The sequence below is a fragment of the Lithobates pipiens genome, unplaced genomic scaffold, assembly GCF_037356315.1.
Source record: "Lithobates pipiens isolate NorthernLeopardFrog02 unplaced genomic scaffold, aLitPip1_a1.2 Scaffold_18, whole genome shotgun sequence".
Taxonomy (NCBI): domain Eukaryota; kingdom Metazoa; phylum Chordata; class Amphibia; order Anura; family Ranidae; genus Lithobates; species Lithobates pipiens.
This window is the reverse complement of record NW_027507758.1, coordinates 133,795,155-133,813,185: the sequence shown is the minus strand read 5'-3', so window position 1 is coordinate 133,813,185 and position 18,031 is coordinate 133,795,155. Positions and strand designations below refer to the sequence as shown.

The window sequence follows — 18,031 nt, the reverse complement described above, 5'->3', positions numbered from 1 at the left end:
CTCTTCACCCTGACATTTTTTGGGCTGTTTGCCAAATATGGGGGACTCTGGACGTAGATCTTCTAGTGTCCAGCCCCATTCAGTTGCTATCACGACTTCTTTGCAGAATCAAGTTGGAAAGAGAGGCAGTAATTCTGGTAGCACCAGCATGGCCCAGAAGGTCATGGTATGCAGAAATTGTAAAGATGGCAGTGGAGGATCCATGGTCCCTTCCACGAAGGCCGGACCTACCCTCACAGGGGCCAATATTCCATCCTACTTGACGAACGCTAAATTTTAACGGCCTGGCTATTGAAACCCACATTCTGAAAAAAATTGTGGGCTTTCCGGGTAAGTTATTTCTACTTTGATTAATGCAAGGAAGCCAGCTTCCAGAACTATATATAGATAGATAGATAGATCTATTATAGATTCTGAAGGGCTTATGGTTCCTGGTGTGAATCAAAGGGTTTGCACCCTTGGAGATATATTATAGGCAGAATTCCTGCCTTTATACAATTAGGCGTAGAGATCAAATTTGTCCTTGAGTACTATTAAGGGCAAAGTCTTATCGATCTTATTTCAAAGACCGCTTGCTATGCATTCTTTAGTCTGGGGTTTTAAGCAATGGGTGATGTGGCTTAATCTGCCAGTTAAATCACCTTTGAGCCCTTGAACTTAGTTTTGTCAGTGTTACAAAAACAGCCATTTGAATCAATACAGAATATTCCCTTAGTCCTGCTGACAAGGAAGCTGTTGTTCTTGGTTGCTATATCCTCAGCAAGGAGGGTTTCAGAATTGGCTGCTTTTTCTTGTAAAGAGCCATATTTGATTATTCATGAGGACACGGTGTCCAGACTTTTTTCCAAAAAATGGTTTCAGGTTTTCACCTGAACAAAGATTGTCCTGCCATTGTTTTTTCCCAAAACCATGTTCCAAGGGAAAAAAGTCACTACATTGTCTTGATGCGGTGAGAGCAGTGAAAATCTATTTTAAAGACAACTGCTCAGATTCGTAAGACTGTTTTATTTATTCTGCCAGAGGGTCCTAAGAAAGGACTGGCAGCGTCAAAATTCACTGTCGCTAAGTGGTTTCGGCAAGTTATAATTCAAACTCATAATTTAAGGGTTAAAATTCCCTCTTTTCAAGTTAAGGCGCACTCTACCAGGGCGGTTTGTGCTTCTTGGGCAGTGCATCACCAGGCCTCCATGGCTCAGATCTGTAAGGCCGCGACTTGGTCTTCAGCACATATATTCACAAAGTTTTATTAGGTGGATGTAAGGAGGTATGAGGATATTGCCTTCAGGCACAGTGTGCTTCAGGCAGCAGTAGAAGTCCTCAAGTCTGGGGGTACTCTCCGGGTTGTCTCTCCCTCCCCTTAAATAGCATTGCTGTGGGATGTCTCATAAGTAATTACTTAAGGCTCTGTGTCCCATAACAAACGATAGAGAAAAGAGGATTTTTATAACGGCTTACCTGTAAAATCCTTTTCATGCAGTATATCATGGGACACAGAAGTCCCTCCCCTCTTTTGGGATTTAAGTATATATTTTTTTGCTACAAAAACGGATGTGCTCCTGGGAGGAGGAGGGGTTATATAGGGAGTGAACTTCCTGTATTGGGTATCCCAGTGTCCATCACCTGAAGGTGACCCATAACCCATTAAGTAATTAATTAGGCTCTGTGTCCCATGATGTACTTCAACAAAAGGATATTTATAGGTAAGCTGTGGCAATACACAACAGAATTTGATGGTATAGCAATAAATGATCAGACCGTCAGTTAATATTTATTTTACCCAACATAACGATCCACTCATCAGTGCATGTTGGTAGGGTCTCCATATTACTGCCTTAAAAGTATGTATGTATATATATATATATATATATATATATATATATATATATATATATATATATATATATATATATATATATATATATATATTTTATAACTAATTTCTTCATCAGTTTTTAAACCGATATATATTCTACATATTTTTGGTAAGAAAATCGCAATAAGCGTATATTTATTTATTTTTACTTTGTAATGGCGTGGCAATCAGCGAGGTGTTTGAGTGTTTTGTGTGGGTGTGTGTTTTTATTTTATTTTTTTTATTTTTTTTTATTGCCACGGACAGATGGAACACTTTTTTTTTTTTTTTTTTTTTTTTTTTTTTTTAACACTTTCCATGGGACCATTGACATTTTTATGCAGTGGTCAGTGCTATAAAAATACACTGATTACTGTGTAAATGTCACTGGCAGGGAAGGGGTTAACACTAGAGGGCGATCAAGGGGGGGTAAATGTGTTCTCTCATGAGTGTGTTTAACTGTGGGGTGATGGGACTCACTGGAGGAAGAGACAGATTGCTGTTCCTAATTACTAGGAACAGACATTCTGTCTTTCTCTCCTGTCAGAACGGTGTGTGTGTTTACACACACATCTCTGTTCCAGCTCTCATACCGTCATTGCAACCGCCGCTTGCATGAATTGGGTTCCCCATAGATGTGAACGTGATCCATAGGAAACCATGTTAATTGGACTGTGTAGTGTTTCTGCAGAACTGAAAACGCACTAAAAAATGCATAGGTGTGAACCTAGCCTTAAAGTGATAATAAACACGTGCTGTTTAAAGCGGAGTTCCACCCACTTTTCCAACTTTGTCTTAAAGGAAAGACAACTCCACCACTCGATTTTTTTTTTTTTAAATTTTTTTTTTGCTTACCTTTTTAAGAGGTACCTTGTATACTTCCGTCCCAGCTCGTGTGTGTGTGTGTACTAGAAGACGACAGGGCCATTCAGGAAGCGCTGTGCAACTCGCGCATGTGCAGTAGGAAATCAGCGGTGAACAAGGAAGGCTCCACTGCCAGTTTCCGTTAGTTGGAATGGCAGCACCTGCACCCCGATCCGTTGGACAGATCAGCCTCGAGGGTGCCGCCACCGTGGGCTTCCTGGACAGGTTGGTGTCCTTATTAAATGTCAGCAGCTACAGTGCTTGTAGCTGTTGACTTTTAAAAAAATAAATACAAAATTGCGGTTGGAACACCACTTTAATTTACATTTCTGTATATGGATGATGGCACTATAATTATTTTAATAAAAACATCAAGTGCCCCTAACCTAATCGATATGCAGATGTCGCATGACCCAGATCTTTCCCAGTCTTGTAGGGAAACATAAGCAGGAGGAGCTTTTAGCCCTCTTCTGCTGGTCACATGTTAAAAAAAAACAAAAACAAAAAAAAAAAAGTAAACTGTTTTAAATTGTCATACAAATATACAGTATCTTTTCATGTGACAACACTGAAGAAATGACACTCTGCTACAATGTAAAGTAGTGAATGTACAGCTTGTATAACAGTGTACATTTTCTGTCTCCTCAAAATAACTCAACACACAGACATTAATATCTAAAGAGTTGCTACTACAGCTGCAAAATCCCTAGCTGAATTGGGGACATGAACAGAAGGGTGGATCAACCAAGTTTTTTTGCAGAATACAGAAAACTAATCCTATCATGACCAAGTGAGTAGGAAGAGCATGTAATGTATACAAATCGACAAAGGGATAGTGGCACTGTTCTAAAATAAAAAATGCACCATATATTCAAATGGTGTATATATTCCACCCAAACCTCTAAAAAGCTATGTATATGAAAAATATCACTATAAATAAAGTGCTAGTATCGTGGAGATATTAAAGTACATCAAATATATATAAAGTGCACGAAAATCCATGAAAAATATGAATAAGTCTCTCCCTCTCCCTCTCTCTCCCTCTCCCTCTCCCTCTCGCTCCCCCCTCTCTTGCTCCCCCCTCTCTCGCTCCCTCTCCCCCTCTCCCTCTCTCTCGCTCCCTCTCCCCCTCTCCCTCTCTCTCGCTCCCTCTCCCCCTCTCCCTCTCTCTCGCTCCCTCTCCCCCTCTCCCTCTCTCTCGCTCCCTCTCCCCCTCTCCCCCTCTCCCTCTCTCTCGCTCCCTCTCCCCCTCTCCCTCTCTCTCGCTCCCTCTCCCCCTCTCCCTCTCTCTCGCTCCCTCTCCCTCTCTCTCGCTCCCTCTCCCCCTCTCCCTCTCCCTCTCCCTCTCTCTCGCTCCCTCTCTCTCGCTCCCTCTCCCTCTCTCTCGCTCCCTCTCCCCCTCTCTCGCTCCCTCTCTCCCTCTCCCCCTCTCTCGCTCCCTCTCTCCCTCTCCCCCTCTCTCGCTCCCTCTCTCTCGCTCCCCCTCTCCCTCTCTCTCGCTCCCCCTCTCCCCCTCTCTCGCTCCCTCTCCCCCTCTCCCTCTCTCTCGCTCCCTCTCCCCCTCTCCCTCTCTCTCGCTCCCTCTCCCCCTCTCCCTCTCTCTCGCTCCCTCTCCCCCTCTCCCTCTCTCCCTCTCTCCCGCTCCCTCTCCCCCTCTCCCTCTCTCTCGCTCCCTCTCCCCCTCTCCCTCTCTCTCGCTCCCTCTCCCCCTCTCCCTCTCTCTCGCTCCCTCTCCCCCTCTCCCTCTCTCTCGCTCCCTCTCCCCCTCTCCCTCTCTCTCTCGCTCCCTCTCCCCCTCTCCCTCTCTCTCCCGCTCCCTCCCTCCTTCCAAAGTGTTTAGAAAAATAATTAATCAATTAAATATATAATAAAAAAGATAATAATGTGCATAAAAATTGTATGTATATATTATGGAAAAAGAATGAATATAATGTCCACAATAAATTAATTGTCCAAAATGTTAGTCTCCAGAGAAAAAAGAGGATTAAAATTTTTTTTTTGTATTAAACAAAAATCTTAACAGCCACCACAGGTGAAAGAATGTGCGAATACAGCAGGGGAAAAAGGTGACTACAGTGCTCCCCCTTCAGCTTCTCCCTCTTGTATATGCACTCACCAGAATGCCAAACCTCAGATGGGGTAACAGGCGTATAATCTCCTTATCCAGATTAGAGGGATACCAGTTTTGGGATATCTCTGGGGTCCAGGTGTTTTATAAGACCAACAGTGGCTTTTCTCTCCACAGAAATGTATCAGCAGCAGGTAATCCTTACACACATTGTAGTGTCATCAGCGGGCAATCCACATATCTCCTCTGCCGCCAGATCCAGCAACGTCTCCTCTCTACATCCTTCCAAATGTGTACAAGACATCACTTCCTGTCTGTATATGACATCACACACATCCACATCCTGTCGGGAGAGAAGCCAGATCGTGTGCTCCTAGTATATAGAAACGCTGAGTGGTCTCCTTCCGTAGTCGGTCCCAACCCCCCTACAGTTAGACCCCTTTCACACTGAGGCGATTTACAGGTGCTAGAGCGCTAAAAATAGCACCTGTAAAGCGGCGCACCTGTCTCCTCAGTGTGACAGCCCGAGTGCTTTCACACTGGATCGGTGCGCTTGCAGGACGTTGACAAAAACTGCAAGCAGCATCTTTGGAGTGGTGTATACACTGTTTCTGTTCCTTGAAATCAATGGAGCAGCGCGGCTATACCGCCGGCATAGCGCTGCTGCAGTTTTAACCCTTTCTTGGAAGGTAGTGGGGGGTAAAAGCGACCCGCTAGGGGGGCGAATAGGGTTCGCGAAACTGATGGTAAATCGTCGCTAAAAATATCAGTGCTTTACCGCCGACGCACCCACCACCCCAGTGGGAAAGGGGCCTTAGAATACGCTGAGGGAACATGGTTAACCCCTTGATTGCCCCCTAGTTTTAACCCCTTCCATGCCAATGACTACTTTTTTATTTATTTTTCTCAAGTCATCTTCCAGGACGGCACACCTGAGAGATGAGAGGCTCCTCCCTACAGGAAACACAATCAATCGACAGCTGTTTTAAGTCCCCACCCTTCCCCTTGATCCTCAGTTTTTTGATTGTGTTTCTCCCTACACAGCGAAACTGTTTGTTTTTTTCCAAATGACCCGAAGCCTGGGGCTGGTGGTCTCCCCCTGGGAGCCGGACCACAAGCCTGGGAAGCCTCTGGGTCTGGTAGGATATTCTTGTCCTTCCTGGGGGGTTCCCCTATCTTTTCCTCAGGGCGGGCAGCAGAAATTGGAAGAGCCCCCCTGAGAGCTGAAGGACCCTGGGTACAGTGGTGTACCCAGAACTTCAGGGGCCATTATCCTGTCTCCCCCCTCCTTACCTGTACAGGTGGCTGTTCAGACGGGGGTGCTGGCCATCGGTTCTTTCCAGGGGGCTTGTCCCCGACTCCTGGGTCCCCGGTAGCTCGCGTGGGCTGCCGGAGAGGGCGTGGCAACAAGCACCCGCGTCATTTTCAAACTTCGGGAAAATGGCAGCGGCGTTCTTACCCAGGAGGGAAGGCTGAGAGTCAGTAGGAGCAGGCGCCCACATCCTCCTTTCTCTAGAGCGAGGAGGCACCAGTTTACTACGGTGGATGTCTGCCTTAACCACCTCAGATATGAAGATGGGAATGAGGAATGGAAGGCATTGCCCCCCCCCCCCCATGTATATAGACTGACTTCCCTATGGGGACAGCAGTTGGGGGGGGGAGCACTTTGGCGGCTATCCTCCTTGCGTGTGGACCATAAGGATGGAAAAGCAAGCCCGCTGGCTGTGGCAAAAAGAGGAAGACGACAACGGTGAGTACTTTACTTTCCTTTTGCCGTGGGAATTTAGCTGCAAAATCCCCAATTCCAGCCAGAGGGTTCCTGGGCATTTGAGATCTCACCTGGGGTCTGGATTCAAATAGCCCTTAAGCTTCTGCTAAAAACACCAGCCGCAGCTCCCTCTTACATCAGAGAAGCTGTATGGTGGACAGGTGGTGCAGAGGAACGAGTGTGCCTAAACCACTTCAGATGAGAAAGAGGTAGGTAGGCCATTGCTCCCCCTTCCCCGTGTATATACTGACTGGTGCAGTGCAGAACCTGGGGTCGGGATACAAATAGCGCAGACGCCACTGCTAAAACCACCAGCCACAGCTCCCTCTTACAGCAGAGACACTGTGGTTATCGCAGCAGTAGGTTGCCAGCCTCTCCCTACATGCCCAGTTGTGGTACATTTAGTAGGGATGAATATAGCGTACAGAGGGGACCTGGTAGATACAAAGTTACTTACAGGCCAGGTATACCACTGAACAGGTTATTAATTGGGCAGTGGTTGGTGGATTCAGAAGCTCCCCTGGTCAGCAGGTGCACTAGGTTACCGGCCCTATTAGCCCAGCTGCTAGGAATCTGAAGTTGCTTCACAATGTTTAAAAGCTGACCTAACATTCAAGGATGGGCAGAGACCAAGCTACTGTGTGGCACAGTAGGGGTTCCCTTGTCACAGATCCTCCTTTTGGGGGTTGCCTGCTATAGTTAACTTTCATAAGCTCCAACCTCCCACTCCACCTTTACACTGTGTTTATATTATAGTGTAGGAGGTAAGAAGAAACTTTTTTTTTTTTTTTTTTTTTTTTTTTTTTTATTGGTTTGGGCTACAATCCACGCAGTGGCAGATCTAAAGGCGATTCACCATAGATCGCTCCCTACATCCTTTTAATTGAGGATTTTCTGTGCAAACCTATGCAAGAGCTACATAATTAATTGTTTGAAGCCTGCAAATAGCTATTTACCTCCCAGGCTAAACTGGTAACCACCTCTTCTAGAGAGGTCTTAAATTGGTCTCTAGGGCTGGGCTCATTGAGACTTTAGTTGCTAATCAGCACCACCTGGATATGTGCTGGCTAGCGTTTGCTCAGTCTATGGAGGTAAGGTAGGACAACAACTACTACTAATAGTAGGGTGTCCAACCATTTTAGGATCTGTTCCTTCTCTGGTGGTGAGGTTTAGTATCTACAGCCCAGGCTATGCCTATGAAATAAATTGCCTGTTGGTTATTTCATAAAGGGATAGACCATGACTCCTCATTGGCTGCACACCAGTAGACCTCAGTAGTGAAGGTTTGTGCTTGCTGGGATGTTTTTGTGGCACAGCAGAAATACACATTGAGATTTGTGACATCTCTGCTTATAAGGGCTATATTGCTGTACATCAGAAATGCACTGCACTGAAGCTTGTTTGCTGTCCTTTATATACTAAAGGTACTGCTTTGTTTGGCTACAGATCAGAAGAATACAACAGTGAAGGTGGTCTGTACTTTCTGGTTTTGTGTTGCGCAGCAGAAATGCACATCATTGTGTCTGGTGACATCTCTGCTCATAATGGTTATATTGCTGCACATCAGACATACACAAGATTGAGGTCTGTCTGTGGGGCTTTGTGTCCTGTTTTACTGCCTTGTTGGTTACTTATCAGAAAGGCAGCAGTGAAGTCTGATGGTCCTGATTTGCAGGGCGCTGTGCTGATTCAGACAGTGCTATTAACAGCAATGGCTGCCGAGTTTAAACATGCGATTTGACATGTTGAGTCGCATGACAAATCATTTCAATATGGATGTGCTATCTCTATTCATAGTGTTTTATTGTTGCACATCAGATTTGTACAGCATTAAGGTCTGTGAGGTTTTGTGTCCTGTATTACTGCCTTATCAGAAAGGCAGCAGTGAAAATTGATGGTTCGAATTTGTTGGGCTACTTAGTAGAAATACAAATTGAACCCCTGCCAGGTGTAGTACATATACTGCCTTTGGTAATCCATGTAGCACCACAAAGTGGTGTTGTGCTGATTTTAGCCATGCGATTTGACATGTTGAGTCGCAAGGCCAAATCGCTTCAATATGCATGTGCTATCTCTATTCAGAATTGTTATATTGTTGCACATCAGACATATACAAGATTGAAGGTTGTCTGTCCTTTTATGTCTTGCATATTCTGCCTTATTGGCTGCATATCAGGACACAGCAGTGAAGGTTGCTTGTCTTTTTCTGATTTTGTTTTTGCTGCTCAGCTGAGAGACACATTGAGGATGGTGGCCTCTCTGCTCAGTATTGGTATATTACTACACATCAGACATACACAAAGATTGAATGTTTGTGTCCTGTATGTCCTATATTTACTGCCTTATCGTTTGTATATCAGGCTAAGCAGTGTTTCTCATGGATCTACCTTTCTGCATCTTAGGGATACACAGCAGGGGTTTGTTGGCTGCAATCCTCCAGGGAGTCACAGCATTGGGGACCCCTTACTGGTTCGACCTGAAAATTGCTATTTGTTTTTTTTTTTTTCCCTGCGACCTGTGTAATCTTGAGGTCTGTGGATCCAGGAATCAGGGACTGCTGGTGTCGCACAGACACAAATGGTACCCATTGGAAGCCATAGTATATGACTTCTCATGCGTCTTGCAGTCCCAAGTCGCAGGTTGGGTCGCACGGGTGTGGGAACCCTAAACTTATCTGTCCCTTCTGATTGAGGTTTTGCTACACAGCAGGAATACTCATCATGGCGTTATTGTTTTATTTTGCAGCAGACCAGAAAGATTGCAGCTGTAAAGGCTGTCTGTCTTTTTCCTCAGTGTCTGCTTTTATGTTGTTGCACAGCAGAAATACTCAAGATTGAAGCTGGCTGGTGCTTTCTGTTTCAGAAAAACACAATGCTGCAGGTTGCTCGTGTCCTTTCTCAGTGTTGGTTCTATCTGAACTACACTACAGAAGTGCATGACAGAAAGGATTGTCTTGTGTTCCATATTTTTCCCTGTGGCATAGCAGAAATGCACAACACGGGAGTTGGTGTTCATATTAATCTTATAACTGTGGTGGTTTGTCAGAAATACACAACATAGAAGTTTGGGTCTTTCTGTCTTTATAGCCTTGTTTTGCTGTACATAGGTAAAGCACAACAGTAAAGGGGGTTCCTGTCCTTTCCGTATTTATATATCAGTTATGACCTAGCTAGCTGCACTAAAGAAATACGCAGCATTTAGGGTTTGCTTGAGTCTTAATGTTTTTACGTCTTGGCAGCACATCAGAAAACCAGACTATGAGGACTGTTTGCCTACGTTGAGGTTCAGATTTGGGTCTCTTCCCATATTTGATATATTGGTTTAGCTAGTCACACTCAGGCACACAACATTGTTGTCTATGCTTGTGTCCTTTCTGTCTAAATCTATTGTGCCGTGCCCACAATCTATGATCATTTTATTTGTGATATTAATAATGCATGTATCACCTTTTTGTATTTCAGCCTTCTTTTCCATGGAGGGGCCAGGAGTTCGGGCTGCCGCTGCCACATGTCAGAAAACCTTGACCACTTGCATTCAGGGATGCCAGAACCATTTCCTAGGGTTGAAGCCCTGTAGGGTTATGGGACACTGGAGGAAGGGGATAATGAATCGCCCTCTTTAGTAAGAACTTGGAGAGTTCTGTTCAGAGGAGTATTAGGGCCTGAGGATGAAGTATAAAGATGTATACCCGATCGAATAGGTTTCGGCTTGGTGCATGGCCTTCATTTTGCCCTTTTAGCAAAACTAGACATAGCAATATGGGTAGTCTACTCCTGCTAGGGACTTTAATCTCCTGAAGAAGGCTCTCAGGCGTAAGTAAGGACATAGATTGGGCATGCCTTAAACCCAGGGTTCAAGCTTCTGTTAATCTATTTCCCTTAAGTAGGCTTCCCTTTAGTCTTTTGCTGACATAAAGATAAAAAGGAAGCAGTTTTATTTCCCTCAACAGGATAGTGTTAAGACAGGCCCTCTTATTGATTAATGTAGTGTCCTTGTCTTACACAGGTCTCTTATTTATCTTTTTAGTGGTTCTAAGTAGCACCTACAGGCATAATAGGCCATGGTTGTTAGATGTGGGAGATAGGTAACATTGCTAACCTACAAGTTTAACATGTTTTCTGATTCCATTTTTAAGAGCCCATTTCACCTAGATACTGCATCTGAAGCGGAAAAGGCAGGAACATCTGTGGAGCAGACCTGCAGATCAGCCGCATGATCCAGCTAACATGCCTTCATCAAGCATATGAGCGTATGGAGTGGAGGTAAAGCTCACTGCAGAGCCAAGGTTCGCCAAGAGGGTTTTGCAGTGGCCCCACCCTAAGGTAGGCCTGAGGTACTTGTTTATCCTCTCAGGTGTGCCGTCCTGGAAGATGACTTGAGAAAAGTACCAGTTACTTACCGGTAACTGTCTTTCTGGGAAATCTTCCAGGACGGCAGGCCTACTTCCCGCCCGTTGGAGGAGGGAAAATTCTAGAACACTAGAAGGTGAGTACCTATGAGGAATGATTTCCCTTGTGAACCTGGTTCAGGAGTTACTTCTCTACAAACTGAGGATCAAGGGGAAGGGTGGGGACTTAAAACAGCTGTCGATTGATTGTGTTTCCTGTAGGGAGGAGCCTCTCATCTCTCAGGTGTGCCGTCCTGGAAGATTTCCCAGAAAGACAGTTACCGGTAAGTAACTGGTACTTTTTTTACAGTAATTAGTGGTTATTTAAAGCACTAATCACTGTATAAATGTCAATGGTCCCAAAATAGCAGATCACCATTACCAGTAAAAAAATAAAAATGCCACAAATCTATCCCCTATAACTTTAACTTTTGTGCAAACCAATCCATATACTATGCTTATTGTTATTTATTTATATATATATATATATATATATATATATATATATATATATAATAATAATTTTTAATTTTTTTTGTTAATGGTGCGGGTTTAGTGGCATTTTAAGGTAATTGAAAGTGCGCAACTTGCCACACCTTGATGCGTTATGCTGATACAGCTTAATATGATTAACCTTAGAAAACACCCCAAAAAGGCTTCACACTGATATCGCACCACAGGAAACACACATTCCCGTGCAGTTTGCCGTATTGCATTTCAATTTTACTGCTCTTGCAATCTGCAGCAGGTGTCAGTGCAAAGTAATGACACTCCAAATGCGGGTTGCAAACCGTGTGCATTTGCCTATACCAGCCCACACCCAAAAAGTACCAGGTGATCAGGTTGCTGTGCGTTTTAAAAAGTAGTGCATGCACTATTTTTGGAGTATTGTGATTGCAGCCCATTGCACTGCACATAACTGTATGTGAATCACAGAGCTTTCCCGTGCAATTCCAATGCAGTTCCTAGTGTCAATGGGGCCCTAAGGCTGGATTCACGCCTAATGCATTTTTTGTGCTTTTTTGCATTTTGCAGATTTGCACTACAGACTGTTACATAGGAAACAATGTTAAATGGATTTTAGTGCAAATCTGCAAAATGCAAAAAGCACTAAAACTGCATAAGTGTGAATCCAGCCTAAAAGTTTATTCTGCCAGACTTGCTCACTGATGGTTCTTGTTTGGGCTTAATTGTAGAGTTAGCGGCTCCTTGGGCCATCACCTGGTTTCTTGCTGACCAAGGAGGGAAGAGAGGAGTTTAGAGCGATTCTTGCTTTTGGGGTTCTCAACTTTATGATGAACCTGTCTCTGTGAACTACATCAAGGTGTGACATGTTATAATATGTGTGCGATTTTAATTGAATAAAGAAGCGCTTGTACCCAGAGAGCCATGTGTGATACGTGATGAGGAAAATAAAACCTTCAACTTTGAATTGACTCCAGGTTGAGTGTGAGCTGGTCTCCCTAAGTTTTTGTGCTACATTCCCAGAATGATGGAGAATTGTGATGTAATGCTTCACTAGACACTGATAATAAAACTGACATTAAACAGTATAAACAACCAACCTATTCTTGATGCTGGTACCCAGAATGCAATTCACCTTCCAATAGCATCTAGAGCAGCACAAAATCTTAAAATGGTAGGTGGAATAGTACTCTGTTGGTGTCATTGGGCGAATTGGTGCCCCCATCATTCGTGTCAATGGGGGGGGTTTAGTGTGCCTTTCCTTGGTGTCATTGGGAGGTTTACCGCCCATTTCATTGGTGTCAGTGGGAGGATTAGTGCTGGACTGGTTAATGCCCATCAAAGTACCTAAGATAGAGACCTCAAGACCATTGCATTTTTTTCGTAGGAGGTCAACAGTGACGGTCTCCTTTTTTCTTAATTTGTTTATGCCTGTGAACAAGTATACATGTAGTAACACAGGTCCCCCTTTGATGGTAAGTTTGGAACAGATTCAGATAACAATTTCACTTGTGCTGTTACTATAACATATACATGGTTTCACTGATCTGGAGAGAAACGTGGACTTTTATAGTATAGATTATCATTAAAAAGAGTGTGTATGTGTGTGTGTGTATGTATATGTATATAATATATAATGTGTATGTATAATTTTATTTATTTTTTGGGGGGGGGGGGGGGGGTGCTGTACACAACCCGAATGCATAACCTTGTAAAGGTGCATTTTCTAAATCATCTCATGTCTGGCTTTATGCAGCAGCAGTGTTTCCCAGGAGAGTTATTACACTGGTTCTGCATGCCCTCTGCCCTCCTTTAAGGCCATGTGCATGCCACCCAACAATACAATGTATAACCCTTTACTGTGAGTACATGATTGTTACTATGATTAAAGTGCTTCTTCTGTGGCAGCTGCATTACATAATTAAAGGCGTAATCTCCGTTAGCATAACATTCTATCATTTCTTTTTTTTTTCTATATATGTAGGTCCAGGAGTTCTCACTCGAGCATTGCTAGATGCTGGTTGTAATGTTGTAGCTCTGGAAGGCCTTTTAAATTTTTTTCCTGGATTAAAGGTAAGGAAGAATTATTGCCTTATACAAATCGAAGTGATAAAAAATGGAATGCTTTAGGACTCATTCACATAGGCGGTGGTAAAAATAGGCAGTTGAGATTCGGTTTCACCATCCCCTGACCACCCCCCCCATAAGCTGCAACATTGGCCGTACAGGGTTCATCTCATGCCACAAAAAAAAATGAGATTCAATGTTGCATATGGTAGGTGATATCACTGCCAACGCAATCAGTTCAGGTGAATAGGATGATGCTGAAACTGCAAGCCAAACATTAGATTCATGGTTGTGGTACAATATTTATGTTCTAAATTCCTGTTTGGCTAAACCCCCTGAAAAAAAAATTAGAAGGCCATAGAGTTGTCCTGAAGCCTTGCAGCTGTGCTTTTGTACCAATTTCTGAAAAGTGACCCACCACTGGCTTCTTTTCAGCGGAAGCAAGGGTTACCACCCATGCAATCAAGACCTTATTTGAACTCGGTCATCCCAGCATTGCCAGTACTTTGAAGCTATGCACCGTAAGCATTTTCCACATACAGTATATTATCCCTTTATAACTAACAACCTTTATGATTAGAGTACCCTAATGAATTGCACAATATATCCCCATTACACCCTCATCACCATTTCTAAGAGGTGTCAGTAGGACTACAAAGATGTCAATAGTTTGGTTTTAGTTCATGTATGGATAGTTAGGAACATAACCACTAGAAAATAACAAACCTTAAAGTGGTAGAAAACTTTAATTTTTTACCTATAGGTTAGCTTATAATATAGCTTATCTGTAAGTAAAACTAATCTCCTAACCGTGCACTGTTAAGGGAATATTCTAATGAGCAGAAGCTGGTATCTTGTCTGAAGTAATAAGTGATAAAATTTAAAAAAATAGAATTTTGACTGCTTGAATTTTTTGGATGAAAACTATGCGCGCTTGCACTGTAATCGTGATGCATCGCGGAATCTAATCGAATTGTTGGAATTATAATCGAATCGTGAGGCCAGTGAAGATGCGCACCTCTAGTATCTGTACTGTCCTGACATTTTAGGGCCTCAAGATATGAGCTAGGCAGTCAGTACATCAGGATTGATAATTTTTTCATTTTTCAATGATATGTAGCCGAGCTTGTATACTCTTTACTCTAGAATGAGCCTATTATACGCTTATCTGGATTTTTTATTATTTTTATTTTACCACAAGACATGTAGCAGAATACATTCTAGCCTAAATTTTAGTAGCAATCCTTTTTTTTTTTTTTTTTTTCAAAATGTTTGACCCTTTTTTTTTCGCTTATACTGCTAAAAAACAAAACACAAAAAACCCAGTGGTGATTCAACCGGCTCGCGCAGATATACTGCAGCAGAATGGCTCCACTGAGCGAAATCCCACATGGGTACACCCTACCCTTTATCTGGCACCAGAGGGCACACGCCCCCTTTTTTTTTTTTTTTTTTTTAATTGGGGATATTTATTATAGCAAAAAGTAAAAATTTTTTTTTTTCCAAAATGTACCCATTTTTTTTTTTGCTTATAGCGCAAAAATAAAAACCGCAGAGGTGATCAAATGCCACCAAAAGAAAGCTCTATTTGTGGGGAAAAAAAAGACGTAAATTTAGTTTGAGTATAGCATTGCATGACCACACAATTGTCAGTTAAGGTGACGCAGTGCCAAATTGTACAAATTACTCTGGTCAGTAAGGAGGTAAATTCTTCCGGGGCTTAAGTGGTTAAATAGCACCAAAAGAAAGCTCTGTGTGAACAAAATGATAAAAATTTAATTTTGGTACAGCGTAGCATGACAGAGTTATCATGTTTGTCATTGAAAGCTGAAAATAGGTCTGGGAAGGAAGGGGGTGAAAGCGCCCTGTATGGAGTTGGTTAAAGTGTTTCCTATGGACAGTAATATTTACGGTGTGTGTCGCTTTTGCATGCGCACTATTTTAAAGCATGACATGTTTTTTTTTTTTTTTTTTAACATCATTTTTTTTTTTTACCAAACATTGGGTTATGTATTTTGTGCTTTTTTGCAATAAAGTTCAAATTTTTTTATTTTTATTTTTTTAAATTGCATTTTAAAAAGTGCTGCGCAATACTGTGTGAAATAATAAAAAAAAAAATGCAAAACCCACCAATTTATTTGCTAGGGCCTCTGCTTTAAAAAAAAATATACATAATGTTTGTGGGTTCTAATTAATTTCTAGCAAAATATACTGATTGTTACATATAACAGGGCCAGAAAAGGTTTGTTAAAGTTGTAATAGAAGGATCCGTGAATGCCTATAAGGGCCTATTCACGCTTCTGTGTTTTTCATTTGCTGCTGCCCTTATAAGGAAATGCACTTTTATTCCATTCATTGTTTCCTTTCTCAGACATTCCCCCTTACATTGATTAAGTTGTGCTGGCAGCATTGAGATGCAGCAAATGAATTTACATTTGTGACTGTTCACTTTTTGATTTATTTTTTCTTATTAAAAAAAGCCCAATGTTTTGGTTTGATCTAAATTTTAGCACAAATGTACCAAAGAAAAAAAATTTGATACAGCACAATTAAGTCCTTCATCTCTGGAAGATTTTGCTATTCAGTACTATTGTGCGGTCATGCAGCGCTATACTCCAATTACATTTCTACATTTATTTTCCAGATTTCTTCTGATGGTATTTACACTATTTCCTAGGTTTTTTTATTTTTTTATTTTTTTGTGCTATAAATGAAAAAAAGAGCATAAATTTTAGAAAAAAAAAATTATTCTTTTTACTTTCTAATATAAAACATATTCAATAAAAAAAATTTAAATCGAATGTCTTCATAAATGTAGGCTAAAATGTGTTCTGTTACATGCCTGGTAACAAAAAGCCAATAAGTGTATATTGATTGGTTTGCGTGATTGAAAGTCATGGCGTCTACAAACTGAGAATATAATATATATATATATATATATATATATATATATATATATATATATATATATATATATATATATATATATATATATATATATATATATATATATATATATTATAACATTTTATTTTGGAATTTTTATTAAATTTTTGTTATACCAGTAATTGCGGTGATCAGCGACTTATGGTGGGCAATGTGACACTTTGTGAAAACTGGCTAACTGCCACTGACGTCTCCAGTGACAGTAATACAGTGATCAGTGCTAGTAATATACTCTGACACTGGCTGGGAACGGGTCGACATCTGGGCCAATCAAAGGGGAAATGTGTGCCTAACTGTTTTCTCTGTGGTGCTTTTACTAAGGGATGTGCCACAAAAACAAACCTCGCCACTGTCAGAAGAAAGCTTTGTGTTTACATACACACAGCTCTCTCCTGTGACTCGCTCTGATGATCGGCAGGTCCTGTCCCAGAACCAGCAGTCGACATGTGCTGGAGACAATGACAGTGACAGCACGGCCGAGCAGGTGCACACGCCCTTTCCGCAAAAGCAAAATCCCTTTATATATACAGGTGATTCTACACAGCCAGCCTACACTGTAGCAGTTAAAAAGGGGTTTTATTTGCATTTTTGGAAATGTGATCTTGCATAGCAACTGGCTGAATAATAAGGATGGCAATTCAGATTCGTCTTTGTTGTGATTTTCTATGTGATTGTTGTGCATAAATTGCCCAATAATAAATTGAACCCAAACATCTGCTTATTTCTTTTTCAGAAATTGGAGAAGGAAGCATGCGGGTCACTAAGAGTTGTCCACTGTGACTTCTTCAGGTTGGATCCTAATACTGCAAATGCTGTTGATGCTCCCTGTATGTTTTCTGATGATTTGATGGAACGGTTAGGTATCAGTGAGGTTCCCTGGGATGCAGGTTAGTAGTGTGTGTGTTTTGTATTTTTATTTTTTTTATTTTTTTTAGTGTACAGACATTCTAAAATGCAGTTTTAGGCGTGTGTGTGTGTGTGTGTGTGTGTGTGTGTGTGTGTGTTTGTGTGTGTTTGTGTGTGTGTGTGTGTGTGTGTGTGTGTGTGTGTGTGTGCGTTTTATTTCTTTTGTGTTCTAAAATGTAATTTTTTTTTTTTTTTAACTGTGTTGTTACCACAATGGAGCTTATGAGCCCCTTATTTCATAATGTTGTGCAGGTGACAGGTACTCTTTATGGAGTCATCAGGGGTTATATCAGATCCCTGATGTCTTCCCTGCACTGCACCTAAACAGATTGGGGACAAGGAATCATCTGATGCACCACTTATTTGTGAAAGTGATCAAGATCTCCTGTAATAAATGTTAAAACGGAACCTAATTCTCCGTGAACAGGGACATTTGAGTTATTTTTCTATTGCAGTATTTTATTGTAATAATGCTTATAGCTCACATTTAGGAAAACATCATGTCATATTGTTTTGTCTATTTTATGTCCATTAAAAGACATCTCTATCCAGATGGATATTTAGGTTTTTGTGTGTCCACCAGTGGGTGTAATCGCTCCACGTCTGCTTACATTTCTCTGAACCTTCAGTGCTGACCATTACTTTCCAACCAAAATAAAAAGCTGTTTAGGCAGAGCACTTTTTTCAATATATAGCATATATGACTAC

The 18,031-nt window shown here is 41.8% G+C and overlaps 1 protein-coding gene across 1 annotated transcript in view; it reads left to right on the top strand.

Annotated features, from left to right (window-relative positions):
- The window catches only part of TFB2M (transcription factor B2, mitochondrial), a 71,899-nt gene that overhangs the window by 20,391 nt on the left and 33,477 nt on the right, over window positions 1-18,031 (top strand). The window contains exons 3-4 of the mRNA XM_077486141.1: window positions 13,389-13,477; window positions 17,151-17,304. Coding sequence (XP_077342267.1) covers window positions 13,389-13,477; window positions 17,151-17,304 — 243 coding nt within the window. The remainder of the gene's footprint in view (window positions 1-13,388; window positions 13,478-17,150; window positions 17,305-18,031) is intronic.